Here is a 27,735-nt window from a genome sequence, read left to right on the forward strand (position 1 = left end):
TCGAGCTTTCGATGATTACCTCATCCTTCTTCGTCAGGAGCAACTGACTGTCAAATCTGCAGCTGTGGTGGCCTTACGTAGCCCATAGACGGCCTCTAATTGATAGGTAGTTACGTAATGCTGTACATGCAAACGAATGCCTGGCCTTAAACTGTAATTTAGATAAATTAGAAGTATTAGAAAAGCGAATTATGAGGAAAATATTAGGACACTTAACACAGCTGCAGCTTGAAAATTACGAAGTAATACCGAAATGTACCAAAATATAGAAAATATTTCGAATGTAATGAGAAAAAGAAATGTTTTTTGGACATTTATTTCGAATGCAAGACAGTAGATTAACTAATAAGATTTTCAAGTACTTGTGTGGTAGGAAGTCCACAACAGGCTGGGTCAACGAAGTAAAGGATTTAGAAAGGAACGATATAAAAACAAAAGATATAACGAACAGAGCAGCCCTTTCGGAGAAAGTACACCACTGGCCATTAAAATTGCTACACCAAGAATAAATGCAGATGATAAACGGGTATTCATTGGACAAATATATTATACTAGAACTGACATATGATTACATTTTCACGCAATTTGGGTGCATAGATCCTGAGAAATCAGTACCCAGAACAAGCACATCTGGCCGTAATAACGGCCTTGATACTCCTGGACACTGAGTCAGACAGAGCTTGGATGGCGTGTACAGGTACAGTTGCCCATGCAGTTTCAACACGATACCACAGTTCATCAGGAGTAGCGATTGGCGTATTGTGACGAGCCAGTTGCTCGGCCACCATTGACCAGACATTTTCAGTTGGTGAGAGATCTGGAGAATGTGCTGGCAAGGGCAGCAGTCGAACATTTTCTGCATCCAGAAAGGCCCACACAGGACCTACAACATGCGGTCGTGGATTATCCTGCTGAAATGTGAGGTTTCGCAGGGATCGAATGAAGGGTAGAGCCACGGGTCGTAACGCATCTGAAATGTAACGTTCACTGTTCAAAGTGCCGTCAATGCGAACTAGAGGTGACCGAGACGTGTAACCAATGGCACCCTATACCATCACGCCGGGTGATACGCCAGTATGGCGTGACGAATACACGCTTCCAATGTGCGTTCACCGCGATGTCGCCAAACACGGATGCGACCATCATGATGCTGTAAACAGAAGCTGGATTCATCCCAAAAATGACGTTTTGCCATTGGTGCACCCAGGTTCGTAGTTGAGTACACCATCGCAGGCGCTCCTGTCTGTGATGCAGCGTCAAGGGTAACCCCAGCCATGGTCTCCGAGCTGATAGTCCATGCTGCTGCAAACGTCGTCGAACTGTTGGTGCAGATGGTTGTCGTCTTGCAAACGTCCCCATCTGTTGACTCAAGAATCGAGACGTGGCTGCACCATCCGTTACAGCCATGCAGACAAGATGCCTGTCATCTCAACTGCTAGTTGTACGAGGCCGTTGGGATCCAGCAGGGCGTTCCGTATTACTCTCCTGAACGCACCGATTCCATATTCTGCTAACAGTCATTGGATCTCGATCAACGCGAGCAGCAATGTCGCGATACGATAAACCGCAATCGCGATAGGCTACAATCCGATCTTTATCAAAGTCGGAAACGTGGTGGTACGCACTTCTCGTCCTTACACGAGGCATCACAACAACATTTCACCAGGCAACGCCGGCCAACTGCTGTTTGTGTATGAGAAATCGGTTGGAAACTTTAGTCATGTCAGCACGTTGTAGGTGTCGCCACCGGCACCAGCCTTGTGTGAATGCTCTGAAAAGCTAATCATTTGCATATCAGAGCATCTTCTTCCTTTCGGTTAAATTTCGCGTCTGTAGCACGTCATCTTCGTGGTGTAGAAATTTTAGTGGCCAGTAGTGTATTGAAAATAGAAGGGTCCAAGGGAGGGTAGTTAAAAAGACTTCAAAATGGTCTGAAGACAGATAGAAGAAACGTAGTGAACAGATCAAAGCGTACTGAAGGAGAAGCAAAGAACGAAGAACTAAAATTGGAATGTGGTCCTCAGCTGGCATATTTTTTTTTTTTTTAAAAAAACTAGGTTATATTCATATGTGGGTATGAGTTTAACATTTGTACGTCATGTGCCTGTAAGTTTCATTGCAATGCGGCGTGCGAGATGGTTCACAGTGACGTCACACCTCAGAACCCGCCTGTGCGTGACCCCTACCGTGCATTCTGTGGTCTTACCTTTGTCCAATTAGGCTTTAGCTCCGTCTCTTATATCCTCATTGTCGGGCTGTTGTTGAAATCTAGCCATTCTGTGCACTGACATTACGCGGTCCGTCATCGGCACGGGGAACAAGGTATTGGATCAGGTGCATTATGGCAGAGCAGCGGGCTGAATCGCAGAAACGGAAACGTAGCGATGCAGCTTCGGCCCTGCCATCGCGCGCGTCGTCCATTAGTCGCCGGCTGTATGAGGGAGAGGTGGCGGTTATCGGCACAGACGTCGGCGCCGGTGGCTGCGTGTCCCGCGCGCCTCGCGCTGACAGCAGGCATCTCTCCACCGCCCTGTATCGGACCGCGCGCTCGCAGCAGCCAATCAACGGCTGGCCGCGGCCGCACGCCCTCAGGCGCCTGGCGTGACGTCACAGATGACGCATTGCCGACTCAGCGGCGCAGACCACCCGAGCGGCCGCCTGACGGACGCAGACAGAACAGTGCTGCGTCAGCTCGCACCGACACGCCGCGCTCCCCCCCCCCCCCCCCCCCCCCCTCCCACGGTCACTACTCGGAATCGCGGCGCGGGGTTATTGAACCGGATGGCCAGCGATTAAATTTATCACTAAGTCTGCGATGAACGGACAGACAAACAATTCTCATCGAGATGGTTCGGTGGCGGCGCGGTTCTAGGCGCTTCAGTTTGGAACCGTGTGACCGCTACGGCTTCTCTTGCCTCGGGTATGGATGTGTGTGATGTCCTTAGGTTAGTTAGGTTTAAGTAGTTCTAAGTTCTAGGGGACTGATGACCTCAGATGTTGAGTCCCATAGTGCTCAGAGCCATTTGAACAATTTGAGATGGTTCTTATAAATTTGCACCAAAGCTAGGACACGATGTCCGTGCCAGACAAGACCTTGCTTCCAACATATTAAGCGTTGAAGGAGAATAGAAAAGGTGGTGTTAGTATAAAACGTCGATTTTTATTTTTATGGAAATTTGTTGTTTGGAATTTTCTCTTTAATTTGATATATATTTCACTGATTTTTAATTTATTTTGAAATAATTTACTGTACCGTAATGTCTACAGGTTCCACAAGCAGCTACGACTAGATGTCTTGGAAGCCGTTAGCTGTAGAAGACGTGATTTATGTTGATCCATAGTAAAAATAATCCAGCAATATAGGTTGGCCACATCGATTGCTGTGATATCACTTCCTGTTTGTGATATAATGCATAGTATCGACCACGTTTCGTACGACGCATTATACCTTTCGTTGTGAGACCTGAGTTTCTCCTTGCGTATACAAATTTCAAACAACTACGGGAATTCAGCCAGATAATATTTACAGCGATCGCCGAAATATCGGCGGTTGCTGTAAGTATTACCTGGCTTAACTCCCGTAAGTTGTTTGAAAACTTTCGTTGTGTAAATTTAGACTTGTTGCTCGCTGAGATGTGTTCCTCTCTTTAATATGACTCCACCAAAGGGAAAGTCGAAGAAGAGAAGAAATAAGGGAAATACATTCTATAGAGCTGGAAGTTTACATTCAGAGAATAGGATTAGGGACAGCAACACTGAAAACAAGGCCTTCCCCGCTAACAATTTCTAAGAAGCTTGTGAACAGTAATGAAGTGTAAAGTGAAACCAGTGCCAGTGATAACATCTTAATATTAAGTTTAAGTGTACAAAAAACAATGCTAAAGAAATGCATGCTGTGATCTGTGTCGTGGGGAAATAATAATTTCTGAAAATGTTTTATGGACTAGGATGCCCAGAAACTTATTTAACCGCTTGAAAACGCTGAAGACTGGGGTCAATGACGCTAAGATCGCAGGCAGAATGAAGGTTCTGATGCAGTCTGAAATTATGTCTGATCATAATACAGAAAGAGTCCTACACGAATTGGACAGACAGCGAGCCTCGAAGGCAGAAGTTACGTTAAAAATACAACAGAAGCAGCAATGTCCCTCAGACAGAGAAAGAAACTGCATCTGGTTGATCGTCAAGAAGATAAAGATTACAAAGCTGACGAATTTTACACTGTCTCCTCATTCAATAGTGAATTTTCCTTTACTTCACTTTTCAAGTGCTATTTCTGAAAAACTCTGCAAATGTTTCACATTGAAATTTTTATCTCTTATTGACAGCGGAATTATGTTTATGTGGATCTAAGATGGTGGAAATAGCACTCATAGTTTCAGCATATAAATATTTTTTAGAAAAATAACATAAATTTTTAAGACCTTCGTTGTAACATTGATATATTGATTTCTAACAGTTAGATACTTGATAGTAGATCAGTAGATGCATAAGATATTCCTTTATATACTGGCAAAGTTTTGCTTTATTTACTTAAATAATTCCTGAGAAAACGAGATAAATAGGTTAAATTTAACATTATCCGGGGCGGCATTGACACTCCCCTTAAATAGATATAAGAAAAATGTAGCTCAAATGAAAGTGTTAAGTCAGGAACACTACAACAGTCCGTGAAATTATCCAAAGACAAGTAGTCATTATTAAAGTATAACTGGTTATTACAGATTACAGATTTAATAACCGTACAAGAAATGGAAGATCTAACTAAAAAACGAAAAATGAAATAAATGCCCAGGATGTGACTAGACGTGGTGGATTATTGCTACAGTTATAATTTTACATTTAATCTATAACTATTGGCTAAACACTAAAATTCCAGAAGATTTCTCTTAGAGAAAAAGTGTTCTCACTCTTTAAAAAAAGAGGACCGCAGCCAAATTTCAAATTATGGAGGTATCGGTATGTTAAACACGGAGTGCAACATATGTTCAGATGTATTAAGCAAGCCCCCCCCCCCCCCCCCCCCCCCATGAACCATGCACCTTGCCGTTGGTGGGGAGGCTTGCTTGCCTCAGCGATACAGATGGCCGTACCGTAGGTGCAACCACAACGGAGGGGTATCTGTTGAGAGGCCAGACAAACATGTGGTTCCTGAAGATGGGCAGCAGCCTTTTCAGTAGTTGCAGGGGCAACAGTCTGGATGATTGACTGATCTGGCCTTGTAACATTAACCAAAACGGCCTTGCTGTGCTGGTACTGCGAACGGCTGAAAGAAAGGGGAAACTACAGCCGTAATTTTTCCCGAGGACATGCAGCTTTACTGTATGATTAAATGATGATGGCGTCCTCTTGGGTAAAATATTCCGGAGGTAAAATAGTCCCCCATTCGGATCTCCACGCGGGGACTACTCAAGAGGACGTCGTTATCAGGAGAAAGAAAACTGGCGTTTTACGGATCGGAGCGTGGAATGTCAGCTCCCTTAATCGGGGAGGTAGGTTAGAAAATTTAAAAAGGAAAATGGATAGGTTAAAGTTAGATATAGTGGGAATTAGTGAAGTTCGTTGGCAGGAGGAAGAAGACTTTTGGTCAGGTGATTACAGGGTTATAAATACAAAATCAAATAGGGGTAATGCAGGAGTAGGTTTAATAACGAATAAAAAAATAGGAGTGCGGGTTAGCTACTACAAACAGCATAGTGAACGCTTATTGTGGCCAAGATAGACACAAAGCCCATGGCTACTACAGTAGTACAAGTTTATATGCCAACTAGCTCTGCAGATGATGAAGAAATAGATGAAATGTATGACGAGACAAAAGAAATTATTCAGGTAGTGAAGGGAGACGAAAATTTAATAGTCATGGGTGACTGGAATTCGTCAGTAGGAAAAGGGAGAATTTTGCACAGAGCATAACTTAATCATAGCTAACACCTGGTTCAAGAATCATAAAAGAAGGTTGTATACCTGGAAGAATCCTGGAGATACTAAAAGGTATCAGATAGATTATATAATGGTAAGACAGAGATTTAGGAACCAGGTTTTAAATTGTAAGACATTTCCAGGGGCAGATGTGGATTCTGACCACAATATATTGGTATGAACTGCAGATTGAAACTGAAGAAAGTGCAAAAAGGTGGGAATTTAAGGAGATGGAACCTGGATAAACTGAAAGAACCAGAGGTTGTAGAGAGTTTCAGGGAGAGCATAAGGGAACAATTGACAGGAATGGGGGAAGGAAATACAGTAGAAGAAGAATGGGTAGCTCTGAGGGATGAAGTAGTGAAGGCAGCAGAGGATCAAGTAGGTAAAAAGACGAGGGCTAATAGAAATCCTTGGGTAACAGAAGAAATATTGAATTTAATTGATGAAAGGAGAAAATATAAAAATGCAGTAAATGAAGCAGGCAAAAAGGAATACAAACGTCTCAAAAATGAGATCGACAGGAAGTGCAAAATGGCTAAGCAGGGATGGCTAGAGGACAAATGTAAGGATGTAGAGGCTTGTCTCACTAGGGGTAAAATAGATACTGCCTACAGGAAAATTAAAGAGACCTTTGGAGAAAAGAAAACCACTTGTATGATTATCAAGAGCTCAGATGGCAACCCAGTTCTAAGCAAAGAAGGGAAGGCAGAAAGGTGGAAGGAGTATATAGAGGGTTTATACAAGGGCGATGTACTTGAGGACAATATTATGGAAGTGGAAGAGGATGTAGATGAAGACGAAATGGGAGATAAGATACTGCGTGAAGAGGTTGACAGAGCACTGAAAGACCTGAGTCGAAACAAGGCCCCGGGAGTAGACAACATTCCATTAGAACTACTGATGGCCTTGGGAGAGCCAGTCATGACAAAACTCTACCATCTGGTAAGCAAGATGTATGAGACAGGCGAAATACCCTCAGACTTCAAGAAGAATATAATAATTCCAATCCCAAAGGAAGCAGGTGTTGACAGATGTGAAAATTACCGAACTGTCAGTTTAATAAGTCACAGCTGCAAAATACTAACGCGAATTCTTACAGACTAATGGAGAAACTGGTAGAAGCGGACCTCGGGGAAGATCAGTTTGGATTCCGTAGAAATGTTGGAACACGTGAGGTAATACTAACCTTACGACTTATCTTAGAAGAAAGATTAAGAAAAGGCAAACCTACGTTTCTAGCATTTGTAGACTTAGAGAAAGCTTTTGACAATGTTAACTGGAATACTCTCTTTCAAATTCTGAAGGTGGCAGGGGTAAAATACAGCGAGCGAAAGGCTATTTACAATTTGTACAGAAACCAGATGGCAGCTATAAGAGTCGAAGGGCATGAAAGGGAAGCAGTGGTTGGGAAAGGAGTGAGACAGGGTTGTAGCCTCTCCCCGATGTTATTCAATCTGTATATTGAGCAAGCAGTAAAGGAAACAAGAGAAAAATTTGGAGTAGGTATTAAAATTCATGGAGAAGAAGTAAAAACTTTGAGGTTCGCCGATGACATTGTAATTCTGTCAGAGACAGCAAAGGACTTGGAAGATAAGTTGAACGGAATGGACAGTGTCTTGAAAGGAGGATATAAGATGAACATCAACAAAAGCAAAACGAGGATAATGGAATGTAGTCAAATTAAATCGGGTGATCCTGAGGGAATTAGATTAGGAAATGAGACACTTAAAGTAGTAAAGGAGTTTTGCTATTTAGGGAGTAAAATAACTGATGATGGTCGAAGTAGAGAGGATATAAAATGTAGACTGGCAATGGCAAGGAAATCGTTTCTGAAGAAGAGAAATTTGTTAACATCGAGTATAGATTTAAGTGTCAGGAAGTCGTTTCTGAAAGTATTTGTATGGAGTGTAGCCATGTATGGAAGTGAAACATGGACGATAACTAGTATGGACAAGAAGAGAATAGAAGCTTTCGAAATGTGGTGCTACAGAAGAATGCTGAAGATAAGGTGGGTAGATCACGTAACTAATGAGGAGGTATTGAATAGGATTGGGGAGAAGAGAAGTTTGTGGCACAACTTGACTAGAAGAAGGGATCGGTTGGTAGGACATGTTTTGAGGCATCAAGGGATCACAAATTTAGCATTGGAGGGCAGCGTGGAGGGTAAAAATCGTAGAGGGAGACCAAGAGATGAATACACTAAGCAGATTCAGAAGGATGTAGGTTGCAGTAGGTACTGGGAGATGAAGAAGCTTGCACAGGATAGAGTAGCATGGAGAGCTGCATCAAACCAGTCTCAGGACTGAAGACCACAACAACAACAACAACAACATTAAGCAACAAATTAAACATTATCATAGAACCGTTACTTCCAGAAGAACTAAGAGTCTTAATAAGAAAAAGTTAATAACCTCGCCCATTACTAATCGGTTAATGCGATAATATGACTGTAATCGTATATGGCTGATAAATTTGATTTTGGACAACGCTATCGTCTCCGAAGAAAATTTGGTCGGTTATTAGAGAGAAGTGTACAACAGGTTGCTGTAATGAGCAACCAATTCTACTCTCCCACTTTCTACTTATTTGGATTTTTGTGTAATAATTATAACTATTTCATCGCTCACATAAAATACGTAACGGAAAATGGTACCATGTGACTCAGAAAGTCTGCAAGAGATCTTTTTGAAATAATACAGAAATCGATTAATATGGTCGCCAATCTAATTAGACGCTGTTTGTTCACTATCTGATCAATAATGCAGACAACAGTGAATACGTAACGTTTCGCCGCACTTGTGTCAACAGAAGGTTGACACACGTTTGTGACAATACAATACGTTACGAAATATTAATGAATAAAGAAAGCAATTGTATGATATCGGTAAAACTCAGCTATGTTAATTTGGAAAAGATGTTTAAACACGATATTCGAAAATAAATGATTGATTAGAGGTAGCTCTTTTGTTACAACAGTAATCTACGTGAGCTCTTAATAACGTTTACATGCGTGTGCAAGATTCCGGGACCTGGCGAGCTACGTACTTTTAATAGGCTGTAATTGCTTCGAATATTTACTGGATTAAATAAGCAACTGTTGGCTTGCAGCAGACAGATAACGCCGAAATACGAACCATGCCTGTATGCAATAGCAGTATTGCAATAGACACAGATGTAAAATATGTAAACTTGACATATTCTTTTCTTTAATTTGAGAGTACCAGAATTACTTACATTTTAGTTAATTTACTTTATTTTATCTTGTCTTCAATCTATTAGCAAGAATGACTTTTCGTCTAAATATTTTTGAACGACATTGATAACTTTCCGTTATCATCTTAGCAAACAAAGAAACTTGGTAATGAAAGTCTTTTAATACTTTTCCTGTAGCTGTTTAAACAATGACAGTCGAGTATTCAATAAGTTCAAAGAATTGGGACCGTGGGTAGGTGACGGTGACTGAGGATAATGACAAGATCAGGTACGTACAATTTTTACGTACAGCACTTACTACTGAACTAAAGTTCACTGACAATATCAGTGGGCAATGCCTCACAAAGTTTCGGACGTGAACTAGAAGAAAACAACCTTACAGTTCGTTTCAGATGTTAAGGCGTCATCTTCATTGCGTCCACAATGTCCCCTTTGCTCCATATTATATTGCGGGCACACCTTGATTCGCATTGACCAGTTATGCCCACATGTGCCCACGCCCGCCCTGCCCTTGGTGCCTCTCTTATAACAGTAGCACCTCACATAGCCTCAACAGTGCACGGCACTTGTAGCCAAGGGACTTTATTGAAGTGTCTCGATGGCAACGACCAAATCGTAGTAGGTGTGCCGTTCTTTATCTTTGCGCATGGAGAGTCTCTGTCGCGTTGCGAGCAGAGAGGAAGCAGAGCAGCTTGAGTTATGAAACAGTGCGGAAGTGTTTTTGCGTGTCTTCGCTCTTACGACTCATAACCAAGTAAGTACCTTGCGCGTTCTGCTCTGATGTCATGACGCGTCCAGAGACAGCGCTCCTACACAAGTCTTTACTCTCTGACAGCGATATAGCTTTTTCTAACCTTCCCTAAAGGCATTGACCCACAATAAATACATCATAATACAAAATAATTTATACAGGTTACAGCACATCTCTCATTTCTGATTAACACGTTGTGTGTAAAGATTTGTCATGTTACTGTACATCTCTCATTTCTGATTAACACATAGTGTGTAAAGATTTGTGGAATACAACATCTAAATAATATTTACAATAAATATAATGGGTGAAAATTGTAGGATGCACGTCTGTATTACGATGCTACAAGTTCATGCAGCGATAATATATTTGATGTGCGACAGGTAATTTAGAAAAGAAGATAATGTAACTTACCAACCTACCTGGCTTCCATACATTTTGAAAAAGCATTTGACAGATTGAATAGAGAGGACCTGTGGGAAATTAGTGTAAAAAGTGGATACCTAAATTTCCTAAGTAAACTACATTTACAATCTGTCCACTGGAACTTAAGTTATACATGACGTCTCCAATTACACAGGGGAAATGGTGTTAATAAACGAAGGTGTGGTACAAAGGTGTATTTTATCGCCTATTCCTTTTAATATTTTTGTAGGTGACGCCATCAGAAACTGAACATAAAAAGTGCCAGAAAGGCTCCTTATCAACAAGAATATATATATATATATATATATATATATATATATATATATATATATATATATATATATTAATGGCAAATTCTGAAGAAGAACTACAAAACTCAATTCATCTTCTAAATTTAATTTGAAGGAGTTATAACTTTAAACCTTTCAGACCCTCTGGCTACAATTGTGTACATTAATGTTTACTGTGTCTTAGCTGCAACGGAAGTATTTTTTCCCATTAGAAACCTGAGGTGCACATTTGAGAATATTCAACTTTCTCATCAAGTGCTGCCAACTGCTGGGCATCACTATGAAAATACAATATTGCACAGCAGCTCGTGTCCACTAGAATACATGGATGTGGTTGGTTCGCTGTATTCCACTGTGTCACTGAATATTGTTATTGTTATTTTGCATGATAATTATCGAGTGACCGTTTTACTATTTCTTTCAATAAAGAATATTTCGAATTAGTTATTTTAGTCCATAAAATGAAGCCATGAATACGAACTATGTTTTGTCAATGGGTATATATTTTTGTTTAAATCTTGCATCTGAAATCAAGAAGTTCACCTAAGAGCATTAGCACATAAAGAAAAATTTTCCTTCCTCCAGAAAAAGAATTCTTGTCTGAAAGGGTTAAGATAACTGCAAATAAAACTGAGACAATGAAATCTGGTGTGTTTTATCCAATATGAAACAAAACTGTAACTGAAGATCAGAGTTAGGAACAATTTCAGCACTTCAGTTACATAAGGAGCTATATTACTTACAACGTAGATAAAGGACGTAGATATTGGACTGTAGATATATTAGGGTATATGTGACACTGCAAGCAGATCATTAAATGCACGAAGAGAAACAAAAATGAAATTTTATACATGGCTGTACCTGTGGTAGTGACACCTGGATTATGAAGGCAAAAGATGGTAGTCATGATCAGGAGGCTGAAGCTAATTTTCTACGAGGTGTCAAAGGTTGCACTAAATTGGAGTTGATTCCTAATGAACACGTTAAACAACTGAGTATTTTTTAGGTAAATGACAAAATAGGAAGACATAAACAATACGGGATGGAACATCTTGAAAAAATGGAAGAAACAGGGCTTGCAAAAATGGCCTTACAACATAACCTAAAGAAAAGAAGGACGTTGGACGGCTAGAACAGTTCGACGGACCTAATCTGTGAAAAGTGAAGAAGAAGAAGAAGAAGAAGAAGACGAAATTCCTTCCATTTCTGTTTCGCTTCGTGTCTCCTTTCTCAACTCGTTTTACATGTGTAGCCCTAAGTATTAGCTCCAGAGAGAATTCTAGGTTCGATTCCGCGAATGGTGAAGTGGGAGGGGGGGGGGGAGGGAAGGGAGGGAGACTGTTTTCTTATGTACTGTAGAACAGTATCCCGGAACCTGATGTATGATAAAATCATCGAGAGACAACTTGCAGTTTCTCCAAACTGGCGACAGTCGTTATAGTCCACTGAGAAACCTGAACGGCACCTTCTTTGTGAAAGAGGCGCCTTGTTATAAAATGTCGTTCGTCACTCGTTGGCGCCTAGGCAGGATGGGAAACCCCTGAGGAACGGAGGCATTATTTTCTTTTTATGTTCCAGGAGAACATCGGAATAATTAAAACATTGAGCGAGGTGACGCAGTTGTTAGCACTCTGGACTCGCATTCGGGAGGACCGCGGTTCAAACTCGCGTCCGGCCATCCATATTTAGGTTATTCGTGATTTCCGTAAATCATTCCAGGCAAATGTCGGAACGGTTCGTTTGAAAGGACACTGTCGATTTCCATCCCCATCCTTGACAGCCTCCGTGGTTGTGACCCGTCTCTAGTGACCCCGATGTCGACGGGACGTTAAGCCCAATCTTGCTTCCTTCCTTTCTTCCTTTCCAATAATTAAAAACTTATCCTGGCCACAGACTGCCATTATCATCTCCGACGGAAAAACACCAGAAACTATTAAAATAACGCCAGGAGTAAGAGAAGGCTGTGTTCTGTCCGCACTACTACACTATGTGATCAAAAGTATCCGGGCGCCACCAAAAACATAAGTTTTTCATATTAGGTGCATGTTACTGCCCCCTACTGCCAGGTACTCCATATCAGCGACCTCAGTAGTCATTAGACATCGTGAGAGAGCAGAATGGGGCGCTGCGCAGAACTGGCCGGCCGCTGTGGGCGAGCGGTTCTAGGCGCTTCAGTCCGGAACCACGTGGCTGCTACGGTCGCAGGTTCGAATCCTTCCTTGGGCATGGATGTGTGTGATGTCCTTAAGTTAGTTAGGTTTAAGTAATTCTAAGTTCTAGGCGACTGATGACCACAGATGTTAAGTCCCATAGTGCTCAGAGCCATTTGAACCATTTTTTTTTCCGCGGAACTCACGGACTTCGGACGTGGGCAGGTGATTGGGTGTCAGTTATGTCATACGTGTGTACGGGTGATTTCCACACTCGCAAATATCCCTATGCTCACTGTTTACGATGTGATGTGATAGTGAAGTGGAAACGTGAAGGGACACGCACAGCACAAATGCGTACAGGTCGACCTCATCTGTTGACTGACAGAGACCGCCGACAGTTGAAGATGGTTGTAACGTGCAATAGGCAGACGTCTTTCCAGACCATGACGCAGGAATTCCAAACTGCATCAGCATCCACTGCAAGTACTATGAGAGTTAGGAGGGAGGTGAGAAAACTTGGGATTTCATGGTCGAGCGGCTGGTTATAAGCCACACATCACGCCGGTAAATGCCAAACGACGCCTCGCTTGGCGTAAGGAGCGTAAACATTGGAGAATTGAACAGTGGAAAAACGTTGTGTGGAGTGACGAATCACGGTACACATTGTGGCGATCCTATCACAGGGTGTGGGTATGGCGAATGCCCGGTGAACGTCATCTGCCAGCGTGTATAGTGCCAACCGTAAAAGTTGGAGGCGGTGTTGTTATGGTGTGATCGTGTTTTTCATGGAGAGGGCTTGCACCCCTTGTTGTTTTGCGTGGCACTATCACAGCACAGGCCTACATTAATGTTATAAGGACCTTCTTGCTTCCCACTGTTGAATAGGAAATCGAGGATGGCGATTGCATCTTTCAACACGATCGAGCACCTGTTCATAATGCACGGCCTGCGGCTGAGTGGTTACACGACAATAACATCCCTGTAATTGACTGGCCTGCACAGAGTCCTGGCCTAACTCCTATAGAACACCTTTGGGATGTTTTGGAACGCCGACTTCGTGCCAGGCCTCACCGACCGACATTGATCAAAAAAATGGTTGAAATGGCTCTGAGCACTATGAGACTTAACATCGGTGGTCATCAGTCCCCTAGAATTTAGAACTACTTAAACCTAACTAACCTAAGGACATCACACACATCCATGCCCGAGGCAAAATTCGAACCTGCGGCCGTAGCGGTCACGCGGTACCAGACCGAAGCGCCTAGAACCGCACGGCCACACCGGCCGGCGACATTGATCCTCCATTCAGTGCAACACCCCGTGAAGAATGGGCTGCCATTCCCCAAGAAACCTTCTAGCACCTGATTGAAACTATTCCTACGAGAGTGGAAGCTGTCATCAAGGCTAAGGGTGGGCCAACACGATATTGAATTCCAGCATTACCGATGGAGGGCGTCACGAACTTGTAAGTCTTTTTCAGCCTGGTGTCCGGATGCTTTTGATCACATATTTTACTTAACTATTATTCGGAAGAGAAGCTATATCAAACAATCAACAAAACTAGAAATTCATGACATGGCAGATGCATTACATCTCAGACATGGGCGATGGGGTTCAAATCTGGGATCCAGGGTGGCCATCTCAGTCCTCGAACCTCCACTTCATGTTCCTGGAACTATTCCCGGGAGACGTGGGAGAGAGGTGGCTGCGCGTTATCAGCTTGAACCATAGCGGAACCGTCAGGGTGTTGGAAGCCCAAAAATGGGTGGAAATGGTCTCCAAGAAGCTCAACATACTGCGGACCATTCAGAATCCGTTGCAGAACAACTAGGGGGCCCATTGTATATCAGGAAAAAGCACCCTAGACCATAACAGGCACACCACCGCCTTAAACCACACTTTCTTGGCAGGCTGGTTCCATGGATTCATGTGGTCTGCGTCACGAACGTTGCTTCCACCGACATGGTGCTGTTGAAATCGTGATTCGTACGGCCATATCACGTCACGCCATTGTTCCAATGTCCATCTCTAGTGACTAACACAGATGCAAGCCCTTATGCCTGGTTAAGGTAGTTAAGAGTGGCACCCCTGTGCGGTCCTAGCTCTCATACCCCACGGAAACCGTGTTCCTACGGATTGTTCAGTGGGAGACGTCCTGTTTTGAGTTGAGCCGTGATTTGTTCCACTGTTGTCCTTCTGTCACTATTGACGATCATGAGATGTCACCGGTTACGGTCATCGAGAATGGCTGGACGGCCGGAAGTTCGTCTGTGTGGACTAGGACATCCTCGTTCAAGTATTCATTATACACCCTGGACGCGGTTTACCGTGTGAATTCGAATCGCTGCACCACAGCCGAAATCGAAATTGTCAACCGTCGGGCACCGACCAAAGTACTCCGTTCGAAAGGCGTCATCTCAAGGCGACGTTGCACAAACATGTCTCAGAAAGTCTCCTATACAGCTGCAGGTAGCAGTGAGAGTGTACACTGATGAGCCAAATCATGCTTATGCTCTTCGGAACGAAATACATCACTGATTCTGTGTATCAAGGGTCCAACAGTTCCTTGATAAAGTTTTTGGAAAGGTATATGGCATTAGATGTCCACACACAGGTTATGAAATTCGCGTAAATAAAGGGCCGCAGATCTTCGTGCTTGGTGATGGCGCCCGATAGCGACCCAGATGGGTTCGATAGGATGTACATCAGGCGAATTTGATCGTCAATGTGAGTTCACTGTAATGCCTCTCAAACCAGTGTAGCAAGGTTTTGGTTCCGGGACACGCACAATTATACTGCTGAAAGATGACATCGCCGTCGGGGAAGAAATCAAGCATGAAGGCATGCAGGTGGTTCTTAACTGTCTTCGATTTGTACCGCACGTCCCATGCAAACGCAGAAGAATGTCTCTTGTAGCATAATACTGCTCTCACCAACCTGCGTCCGCTGCGCGCTGCGCGTTTCGAGCCACCGTTCACCTCGATGACTGCGTCTGTGGAGACGACCAGTGACCTAGTTAATAAAAAACGTGATTCACCGGAAGAGCCGATACTTTTCCATTGATTGACGGTCGAATCCCGATGGTGCCGTGCCCAATGCAGTCGTAATTAACGATATCGTGTGAACCCGTAGGGATTGTCTGCTGCGGAGCTCCATGTTCAACAATGTACGATCAACGGCGCGCCCCGAAGCACTTTGGCGTGGACCAGCATTATGCTATTTCAGCAGAGATGCCACATATCACCATGTGTCCTACTTTACGGGGCAGACAAGCCCCAGAACCCCACGTTGTATGAAGAGTTGTGGACGTCCAACAATTTAGCACCTAGCGATAGTTGGATTGTCCTTCTACCTCTTTCCATGGATGCTCACGACAGTAGCACGTGAACATTCGACCAGCTTCGCCGTTTTCGAGATTCTCGTTCACAGGCTCAGCGAAATAATAATCTGTCCTTTGTCAAAGTCGCTTTTCTCCATGGATTTCCTCGTTTCTAGCCCATATCTTCGCTAGGATGATCCACCGTCCGTGTCTGTTCCGCTTACATACATTTGTCACCGCGTCACGTGTCCGCAGCGCCACCAGCCGGCATCCAACGTCGCAGAGGGGAGTGGTCATAATGTTTTGGGTTATCGGTGTATCTTCGATATTTCGTACAGTTGTCTTCCGAAACCTCCGATGTCCTTATGAATAACTCTGTATATTGGATATCTTTTGATTCACACACACGCACACACACAGAGCGCCAGCTGATTGTGGGGTGGTTGATGTTGCAGCAGCAGCTGCCGGAGGAGAACCGCGCGCTGCGCCTCAAGGACGGCGGCACGGTGGCGGTGGCGCCACAGGCGGCGGCTGCGGCGGTGGCGGCGGCAGCGGCCGCTGCGGCTGCGGCGGCGGCAGCGGCGGCGGCCAGCACGCGCGCGGCGCCCACGGACTCGCGGCTGGCCTGGGGCTACTTCGACGAGCGCGCCTACGTCCAGAAGGGCGCCCTGCGGCCCGGCGAGGACCCCTACGCCCGCAACAGGTTCAACCAGCAGGCCAGCGACCGCCTGCCCAGCAACCGCGACATCCCCGACGAGCGGAGCCCTCAGTGAGTACTCGTGCCGCTCTTCCATACACCTGTCACTTTCTGAGAGAATAGTGAAGCGTCCAGTAGACGTGTTCGGATGTCAGCGTAACTTCGTGCACATACACACTATCGGCGGGTGTGTAACTGATTAGAGATGCAATTCTTTCTGACTGGTACAACGGCCGCCAAAGTGCGTAGTTGGGATGGGTTGTTTGGGGGAGGACACCAAACTGCGAGCTCATCGGACTCATCGGATTAGGGAAGGAAGTCGGACGTGCCCTGTCAAAGGAACTATCCCGGCATTTGCCTGGAGCGATTTAGGGAACTCACGGAAAACCTAAATCAGGAAGGCCGGACGCGGGATTGAACCGTCGTCCTTCCGAATGCGAGTCTAGTGTGCTTACCACTGAATGTGCGTTAGTGTTGACCCTGGTTACTAGGCCTGTTAGGCTATACATTGCGATGACAAGAATCATGAAATAGCGATATGCATACGTACAGATGGTGGTGGCATCACGTACACAAGATATAAAAGGGCAGTGCCTTGGCGTGGCTGTCATTTGCTCTCACTGGTTTCATATGAAAAGGTTTCATATGAAAAGGTTTCCTGCTTGTTGATGACCGCGCGTAGAATGGTATTTGGAAGTAGACGCATGGGACATTCCATTTCGGTATTCGCTAGAGAATTCAATATTCCGATATCCACAGTGTCAAGAGTGTGCAGAGAACACCAGATTTCAGGCATACCTCTCACCACGGACAAAGCAGTGGCCGACGGCCTTCACTTAACGATCGAGAGCAGCGGCGGTAGAGCTGTCAGTTCGAACACACAAGCAACACTGCATGAAATAACCGCAGAAATCAATGTGGGTTGTGTGGTGTCACCGCCAGACACCACACTTGCTAGGTGACAGCATTTAAATCGGCCGCGGTCCGTTAGTATACGTCGGACCCGCGTGTCGCCACTATCAGTGATTGCAGACCGAGCGCCGCCACACGGCAGGTCTACTCTAGAGAGACTCCCTAGCACTCGCCCCAGTTGTACAGCCGACTTTGCTAGCAATGGTTCACTGTATACATACGCTCTCATTTGCAGAGACGACAGTTTAGCATAGCTTTCAGCTACGTCATTTGATACGACCTAGCAAGGCGCCATATTGAGTTACTATGTATCCTGAACAGATAATATTCTGACTCATGTACCGTCAAGAGCGACGTTCATCATAAATGTATTAAAGTTATGTATCAAACCAATTACGTCCGCTTACTGAATTCTAATTCCTTGTCATGTTCCAGACCTCACGTCAGTATAGTCCTTCCCTCCTCACGCCAGCCCGCGTGAACTAAAACGCGTGCCGTTTCGGCCTCCACTAGTAACACGGTGTTGGCTCTTCTGCCAACACAACAGGATGTATGCGTAAGACGAAGGTACCCGATAAGGTAGTGCGCCGAAATTTTATGTTGATGGGCTATGACAGCATATGGGCGACGCGAGTGCAATTTGCTAACAGCACGACTTTGCCTGGTGCGCCTCTCCTGAGCTCGTGGACACATTGGTTGAACTCTAGGCGACTGGAAAATCGTGGCCTGGTCAGATGAGTCCCGATTTCAGCTGCTAGGAGCTAATGGCTAGATTCGACTGTGGCGCTGACCCCAGGAAGCCGTGGACCGAAGTTGTTAACAATGCACTTTGCTAGCTGGTGGTCCTCCATAATGGTGTGGGCTGTGTTTACATGGAATGGATTGGGTCCTCTGGTACAGCCGAACCTGTCATTCACTCGAAATGATTATTTTTAGGCTACTTGGAGACCGTTTGCAGCATTTCATGGACTTAATGTTGCCAAACAGCGATGGAATATTTGTGGCTGAGAATGTGCCTAGGCACCAGCGCACAGTTGTTCGCGGCTGCCATGTAGAATATTCTGTACCATTCGAGCGAATGATTTTATCACCCAGAGCGCCCGACATGTGTTGTATTGAACGCTTTTGGGACATAAGAGAGAAGTCAGTTCGTGCACAAAATCCTGCACCCGCAACACTTTCGCAGTTATGGACGGCTGTAGAGGCAGCATGGCCGGAGGGGACTTTCAGCGGCTTGTTGAGTCCATGCCATGTCGTGCTGCTGCACTATGCCGGCAAAAAGAGGGTGTGGGTGGGTGTGAATTCCTAAGGGACCAACCTGCTGAGGTCATCGGTCCCTAGACTTACACACTACTTAAACTAACTTAACGCTAAGGTCAACACTCATAGCCATGCCCGAGGGAGGCCTCGAACCTCCGGCGAAAGGGGCCGCATGATTAGTGACATGGCGCCTCTGACCGCGCGGCCACTCCGCGCGGCGCAAAAAGAGGTCCGACGCGATAGTAGTGAGCATCCCATTTTTGTCATCTCAGTGTAGAAGGGGCGTTAAAAGTGCCAGATGCTGTGTGAACACAGTGAAGCAGACGGAGATGCGTCGTACTCATGCGAGACAATGTTATCAACACTCGCAGAGTTTGATGAGTGGCTCATTACGGGTGTCCATTTGATGACTGGTGCACTGTTCAGATATGTGGGGCACTGGGATGTGACAGTGGCCCGATGTTGGGCTGCCGGCAGCTCGTGGTCTCGCGGTCGCGTTCTCACTTCCCGATCACGCGGTCCCGGGTTCCATTCCCGGCGGGGTCTGGGATTTTCACCTGCCTCGAGATAACTGGGTGTTTGTGCTGTCCTCATCATTTCATCATCATTCATGAAAGTGGCAAGATTGGACTGAGCAAAGTTTGGGAATTTGTACGGGCGCTGATAACCGCTGATAACCCACAAACCAGACATCATCATCATCATCATCATCATCATCATCGATGTTGGGCTGCATGGGAACTTGAGGGCAGGTATACTACTAGTGAAGGTTCCTGTCGGACGTATCTGACCACCACAACGCAGGATCGCCATATTGTGCAGCAAGCATGGCGTAACGCTGCGCCTCCTGCACCATTGGTGGGTGACTAGTAGCAGTTGGACTAGGAAAATACTATCCTATGCGTGGGCTACCGTTGATACCAGAGCAAAGACAGCTGCCTTTGGAGTGCTGATGAATGAGTTCACATTATTTTCAGTGAATAATGACGATTTTGCACTATCCTAGATGACTATCGTCGGTGATTTTGTCGGCAACCTGGGAGAGGTCCCATTCTTTCTATGTGTGGGAGAGATACAGCGGTGTTAGTCCTTGCGTCATGATGTGGAGAATTATCGGGTGTGACCTCATGTCACTGATGGTAATGATTGAGGGAAGTCTGACGGAACAACGGTATAACACAGACGTCCTGTGTCGTCATGTTTTACCCTGCATGCGACAGTATCGTGGTGCCATTTTTCATCAGGACAAAGCTCATCCACTCATGGCAAATCGCTCTAAGAACTGTGTTGTGTTCAGGTAGTCCTATGGTGATCTTTCCCCGACAGAACACGTGTGGGATCTGCTCGGATGCTTGTTCCAGTGCCATATCCAGGATGTTAAGGAACAGCTGTAACACTTGTGGGTCAGCTTGCCTTCGTAACTGAATCAGTGCCAAATCTGGACTAGTGGAGGGAGGGGGGGGGGGTGTAGAACGCCATATACATTTATATTGCCAAAGATTTGTAAATTATGTTTGTTTATTTGATCATTGTGGTAACATCACACATCGTTTCTCCTGGTTGCATCACTTGTTTGTCAGTCTGTATACATTGTTAGAAAATAGGCCCTACGTTACAAAGGATCCGAAACAGATTTTATCTTCGGGGTAGCGATTGAATTTTATAAAAAATTGGTTGAATTGTCACAGATTTGAAATAATTCACAAAACCATCTTTCTTCCTACAGTAATCGGTACTCCAACCTTTCGTCATAACTTGAGAGCTGTAAACAAATTTTAACAATGGAAAGCCACCACGCTCAAGAGCAAGGGATCGAAGCCGTCACGCATTATAACGTAAATGTAATTTAGTACTGTTACTGAATCTTTTTACGCCTGTGTTATGGAGCCAAGTAACTTTTCGCCTACACTAGGATAAGCGTGTCCGCCGGGGAACGGCGACAATAGTTACACATGTAAGGTACAGGGAATAGGCGGCAGTTCGGAGCTGTAAAACGGTGTACAGCTACGAGTACCGTAGGTAATCTTGATAGGTTCTTTCTGTACTAGTGTCATTAAGACCAGTTGTGATTATCTGCTCACTGAACTTGCTTCTCTGGAGGTAGAAATAACGGAAGCAAGAAGTTTTATGAAAGGAAGCATCTCTTTGTTAAAACTGGACGGATCCCCATCGACAGTGTCGCAGTGCCTCACTTCATGAGACACAGCGGAGAGGTTAGGAATTTATTCCAGGACACTAGCACAAAGGCTGATGATCAGGGGCTTTAGTTCACCACCCTTCCCATCCCCGCTGCCGCAAAGGCAGGCAAAGGAAAAATTGTCAACAGTTCGCGAAATACCTAGGCGGTTACCCAACCAATTACTGCCCGCCCCCGACGGTGCTTGGCTTCGGTGATCTGACTGGGACCGGTGTATCCACCTCGACGCGGCCGTTAACATTCCACTAATAACACACTGTAATACTGAGTTCTGGGTCTGCCTCTTGATTCTTTCCAGGATTTTTCCTTCTAGGTACTTTTTAATGAAGTTGTCATGTCGAATCTACTTTCTAATTAATTTAATTTTTTTTTCAATTTCTTTTAGCATTTGTCATTAAATTTTCCTTCATTCTAGGTTTTTTTTTCTCCAAACATAGGAGTTATACAGCCAACCGGTTGCAGATAACTGTTTGGTACACGATTTAGGTTGCGACGTCTACTAAGGATGTCTTCATCACAGTGAAATTTTGGGAAACATACAATATAATAGATAGAAAATTAAGTGTGTCAAAGCAAACACATTAACCAACATGACAATTGTTGTGACATACAGAAGTTACGTAAAATTACGATGCGAGAAAGCAATGGTGAGAATTTAGAGCAGTACGCTCAGGTCAAGAAATAAAGAAAATAAAATAAAACACCTTCCAGCCTTGTCACGTATGCATAGCTAGAAACAACATCTGACTGGCCGGCCCAGTGGCTTGCGTTGCTGCCACGAAAACAACGTAACTTGCGCCACCGATCGGGCGCGGCCATTTGAAACATTATAACAGAAATAACTGAAAAAAAGACAGTTAATTATAAGAGCAAATTCAAAACGGAGGGAGCTTAATATATGTTCGAAAATACACAGTAGTCAAGCAGTTGAAGTATAAGTTCCATCTATTAGACCTTACAGAAGTTACTATTACGTAAAGGACAGAATAATATGGAAAAATTTGTACAAACAGTTGTACAGTCCAAAAAATATCTACATATCTGTGAGATTCGAAGAAAATGCTGTTTCGGAAGTAGAGGTAGAAAAATATAGTAAAAAGTCGAGGAATATAAATTCTGCTAGTAGTGGATTAAAACCATTGAAAAATATTTTGTTACGTAATTGTAACTGCTCATTGAGGATGAGGCCATCGTTCTTAGGAATATACTTGAAAATCTAAAGCTCTTAGAGTACGTCGAGCCTATGACCTTTCTTTTCTTTATTTAAAATAGAAATTTCTTCAATGGTTTTCGGTTCGTGACCAGAAATTTACAGATGATTAGCAAAATGGAATTATGTGCATCAGTGCCTCTTTTTTCCCAAGTACCTGACACAATGTCATTTTACGTAATTCACGTATGTACGTCATGACAGTTGTCATCTAGCTTAATCGTTTTTTTGGCATACATAATTTTCTGTGCATTGTTTTACAGGGTTTTCCAAAATTTCATTATGATGCAGACACCTTTAGTAAGTGTCGAAACCTAGGTCAATGCACCAAATAGTAATTTCCAACCGATTGGCTGTATAATTCCTATGTTTGAAAAATATGTATGGTTGCTGAGAAACAATCATGTTTAAAGTTGTCATTCTAGGATGTTTTACGACTCTTTTGGTTATCCACATCTCTATTCCTTCGAATTTTTTCTTTTGTTTTCCCAGACAAAGTTCGTTGTGATTTTTTAACTCAGATAAGTCTTTGTTTACAAATATTTATAGACTGAAGATATATTTTTAAAGTCGTAAATTCTGTCCACATTTTTAGTCTCGAATATACGTCAATGAGTCAAAAAGCCGTTCATGTACAAAATGAGGGAACTTAACATGGGTTTGCATTAACTTACCCCTGTTTACTTGCTGGGAGATACCTCTCAAAAATACAAATTTGAAGGGTCCAAATTATGTCAGTTTATGATACTAAGATTTGCATTACCAATTTTTGCAATAATAAAGTAAAACAACCTCAAAAATTAATCTATACTTCAGTGCAATATAAAATTTTGTCGTCGCCATACCACAGCGCGCAACCAATGGTACGGCTCACAACTTAATATTGTTTACTTTCTTAAATAATTATTCACATTTAGCTGATTAGCAGCAACTTTTGAAGCACATTTGCGTTGAGGAACATATTTAGGATCTTTATTTAAATCATATTTGTCCACATAATCTTCGGTTTTGTACAAATTGTCTATCAAAAGCACTAGTGTGGCATGAACATTGCACACGTTACTACCACTGGTACCTATGTATTTTTGACTTACCACTGTTTACATGCACACATTCTGACAAAAAATGGCTCTGAGCCCTATGGGACTTAACATTTGAGGTCATCAGTCCCCTAGAACTTAGAACTACTTAAATCTAACTAACCTACGGACATCACTCACACCCATGCCCGAGGCAGTTCCAGACTGAAGCGCCTCGAACCGCTCGGCCACACCGGTCGGCACATCCTGACAGTTGCCATTATTGAGAATGTGAAATTAGAGACAGACCTGCCAATGCTTGGCTTATCGTGGAACTGAATAAAGTACATCACTTACTCTCCTTTGCATGCAATAACTGTTCCTCATCGACTGGCTCTAATCATTGTTTACAGCCGAGGTCTTCATATACTAATGTCTTGACGCAACTGATCGCTTCTCTGATTGGATTCTAAATAATTCCTAGATCGGTCCAGAACACTGGAAACATTCATCGTTGACAACCTCCGACTGGGTCCTTGCAAGTACCTCGGCAGTCTATGCAAAGAAAAAATATCTTGGGGTAACAAACAATTCAGACGTATGAAGACCAAAAAGCCCACAATTTCCTCGGAAGCAGTGCAGTTTATTCAGACTTCATTAAATTGATTCTTTTCCCAGCTACCGTATCCGCGCCCCAACAAATAACAGTCGCCGAATAACACCATCAGTTTGGGCTAGATCTCCCAACACTTCTGAAGAACCTTTGCTGCAGCAGAGGTACTGCTATAGTCTGGCGCATCATTGGTGAAATGATGAAAGTCCACTACTGCCAAGTGACACTCTGTACCCAAGTCGCCGTGAACCTATCTGTCTTCTTCGTTACGCTAGGGATGGCGAGCGACTCGCCAAAAGGCGAGTTCAGAATTAAACATTTAGTCTTAGCTAATCAGCTAGGGATGAGTACCCATGATGATGGAGAGTTCTAGCTTCTTTATCACTCATTGATATTCAGATTGGTTCAGTTCCCTCCACGGATAATAATATCATACACTGATCAGCCACAAAATTACAAGAACCACCTACTATCGATATAAATCCGTCGAGGCGATGACAGCGTCACCTGGCGAGGAATGGATGCTAGTCAGACACACTCACGGTGCTTGTAGTATCAGTGAGCCTGCTGTCCGTGTGTGGAATGGGGAAGCTGCGCGATCTATCTGAGTGTGAGCGAAGCCAGATTGAGATGGCCCGGAGGCTCTGCACGAGCATTTCGGAAACAGTACGACTTGTTGGGTGTTCGAGGAGTGGTGTGGTGAGTGGCTTCAACACGTGGCAAAACCAAGATGAAACCACATCCAGACATCGTGGGGTTGGACGGCCACCCCTCATTACAGATGTCTGACTTCGTAGGCTGGCCGGACTGTAAAACAGGGTAGGCGGCGAACTGTGGCGGAACTAACGTCAGATTTTAGTGCTGGGCAGAGTACAAGTGTGTCTGAAAACACAGCACACCGAACATTGCTAACGATGCGGCTCCGCAGCCGACGACCCATGCATATGTCAAACTTAACACCACGACATCGGCAACTGCGACTGAAATGGGCATATGACAATCGGCACTGGATGTTGGCGCAGTGACAGAGCTTTGCATTCTCTGATGAATACTGATACTTTCTACATCATGCCGATGGCAGGGCGCGAATCCGTCGTCTTCCGGTGGAAGACACCTGTACTGCGGGAAGAAGGCACGCTGCGCGGCGGACCCATTATACGCCGGGGAACGTGGGCAACCAAGGGTCCAATGGAGCTGGACCGATGACGGTCAAGGAGTATTTTACACTGGTTGCATACCGCGTGCTTTATGTTTCCCGACGGCGATGGCATTTTTCAACAATGTAATCCACCATCTCACAAGGCCAGGGGGTGATGGAGTGGTTCGAGAAGCATAGTGGCGAGTTCCAATCGATGTGCTGGCCCCCAGACTCGCCAAATCTGAGCCTGATCTAACACATCTGGGATGTGGTTGAACGTGGCATCAGAGCCCATGGCCCCCCTCCCTGAATTTACGGTAATTAGTTGACTTGTGTGTGCAGATGTGGTGCACAAGGTCTTATTGCTTCCATGACACAACGCACTGTCGCTGGTATTTATGCCAAGTTTGGACATACTGGCTATTAGATAGGTGGTCATAATGTTCTGGCTGATCCGTGTATATTTCCATATATTTGCATAAAAGCGATGTGAGGTTAGCGGTCATGGTTGCACTTACATAACACAAGTGACCTGTCCTACATCTACAGCTGGATCTATACTCCGCGAGCCACTTTACGTTGCGTGACGGAGCATACTTGGGGTACGTGTGTCTCTTCTTCCCTTCCCTGTACCACTCGCGAATAGCGCGTCCGTTTGACTTCCAGTTTCTCTGATTTTCACGTTGTGGTCATTTCCTGAGCCTTGTGTGGGAGGAAGTAATATGTTGCCCGACTCGTCTTGAAGCGCCCGCCCTTATTTCAATAGAAAACCTCTCCGTGACGCGCAACCCGTCTCTTCTAGCGTCTTCCACTTGAGTTTCTTGAACGTCTCCGTAAAGCTCTTGCGTGGATTCGACTTTTGGCTGCTGGGCACCTCAGAGGACCATGAAAAATACGAATGAAAGTATCAGGTAAGCATATTAACATTCGCAAGATCAAACGTACTATGCACCCAAAGCTTCTAAGTTCCTTGTCACAGTTACTGGCACCAAAAATAAACGCAAAGAAAAAAATAAATAATACAAGATGTGACCAACAAGAAAATAGTTTTTCACGCCCGATTCCACTGTAGAATACTCGACCATAAAAATAAATCTCCGATCTCCATCAAGATGACGTTGGAGTGAGTGTTCAAAGTCCCCTACTTTGGAATCTTTTTACGATAACCTCTTTCAGCCTCATTCCAGTCTCCCGATTAATTTATCTCAATGTCACTTGCATTTCTCTGTTCGAGTTAGCTAGTCTCATCTGGTGTACGAAATTGTTTTCTTTTTTGACACTGTTAGCCCTACTCTTTAGGTATCACTAGAAGTAAAAAAATACATCAATTTGGTGTGCTGCTTGATATTTCAGTTCAGTATATAAGCTTATTTCGGCTTTATTACCTTGGTCAGTACACCTGCAAACAATCGTTTATTTGTATTTTACGTAATATATAATTTGTGAAGGTTCTTTGCATTTGATGTTGTAGTGACGTCGCCGGCCGAAGTGGCCGTGCGGTTAAAGGCGCTGCAGTCTGGAACCGCAAGACCGCTACGGTCGCAGGTTCGAATCCTGCCTCGGGCATGGATGTTTTTGATGTCCTTAGATTAGTTAGGTTTAACTAGTTCTAAGTTCTAGGGGACTAATGACCTCAGCAGTTGAGTCCCATAGTGCTCAGAGCCATTTTGTAGTGACGTCCTGACGTTGCAGATGGACATATGTCAACTTTTAATAAACCATTATTGCTTTCTGTAGTTGTTGGATGTAATATATATTTTCTTCCATCAACGTCTTAAACTTGTTACATAATTTGCTGTTGCAGTTGTGTATATATTGTTGTGGGTCCTTTACCTATGGAACTGTCCTGGTTTTGTTTGTAATCTCTGATGTTTTGGTTATCCGTTATCCCTATGTGGGTAACCATACCGCCAGAGATTACACACACACATCAATGACACTACCATGGATACAGGACGCACAACAACTAGCTGTCAAACTTGAACTCCTACAACTGTCAGATAGTTAAAAAAAAATTTTATACGTGGGACAGCAAATTATGTAACAGCCTTAAAACGTTGCTCCAAAGAAAAAAATTACATCCAACAACTACAAAAAGCAATAATGGTTTACTCAAAGTTGACGTATGTCCATCTGCAACGTCAGTACGTGAGTACGACACCAAAATAAGAAACCTTTATAAATTATGTATTATGTAAATTATAAATAAATGCGATTGTTTGCAGGTCCGATACCACCCGTCAGCTTTGACCAATGACGTAATGTGTGATGTTATTTTGTTTGTGCCTCAGATTGCTGTCGATGAACGTTAAATGATTTCTCTGGATTTACTCGTTGCGCTTGTATATTAAAATTTTGATGTAGATTGTTTTGTTTTCATCTCGTAATTTGTTTTCGAAAGCTTTTGTTAATGAAAGTAGTCGTGATTTATAAGTAGTCGTGATTTATAAGGCCTTGATTACTCACGCTGTTCGTTATGGATGAGTCAGTTGTTTTTACTGCGAAAATTCTGCTTCAGAAAATGAGTGACCGTAAATCAGCTATAAAGTTTTTGCAATCATTGGGCGTCATTGCGGGGAAAAAGAAGGATTTCAGTGTTGCAAGGCCATTTAGAT

The 27,735-nt window shown here is 44.0% G+C and overlaps 1 protein-coding gene across 1 annotated transcript in view; it reads left to right on the forward strand.

The window, feature by feature from the left end:
- Positions 1 to 27,735, forward strand: part of LOC126195581 (polypeptide N-acetylgalactosaminyltransferase 2-like) — a 229,932-nt gene that overhangs the window by 24,078 nt on the left and 178,119 nt on the right. Inside the window, exon 2 of the mRNA XM_049934207.1 lies at positions 16,495 to 16,843. Coding sequence (XP_049790164.1) covers positions 16,495 to 16,843 — 349 coding nt within the window. The remainder of the gene's footprint in view (positions 1 to 16,494; positions 16,844 to 27,735) is intronic.

Source organism: Schistocerca nitens, chromosome 7 (genome assembly GCF_023898315.1).
Source record: "Schistocerca nitens isolate TAMUIC-IGC-003100 chromosome 7, iqSchNite1.1, whole genome shotgun sequence".
Taxonomy (NCBI): Eukaryota; Metazoa; Arthropoda; class Insecta; order Orthoptera; family Acrididae; genus Schistocerca; species Schistocerca nitens.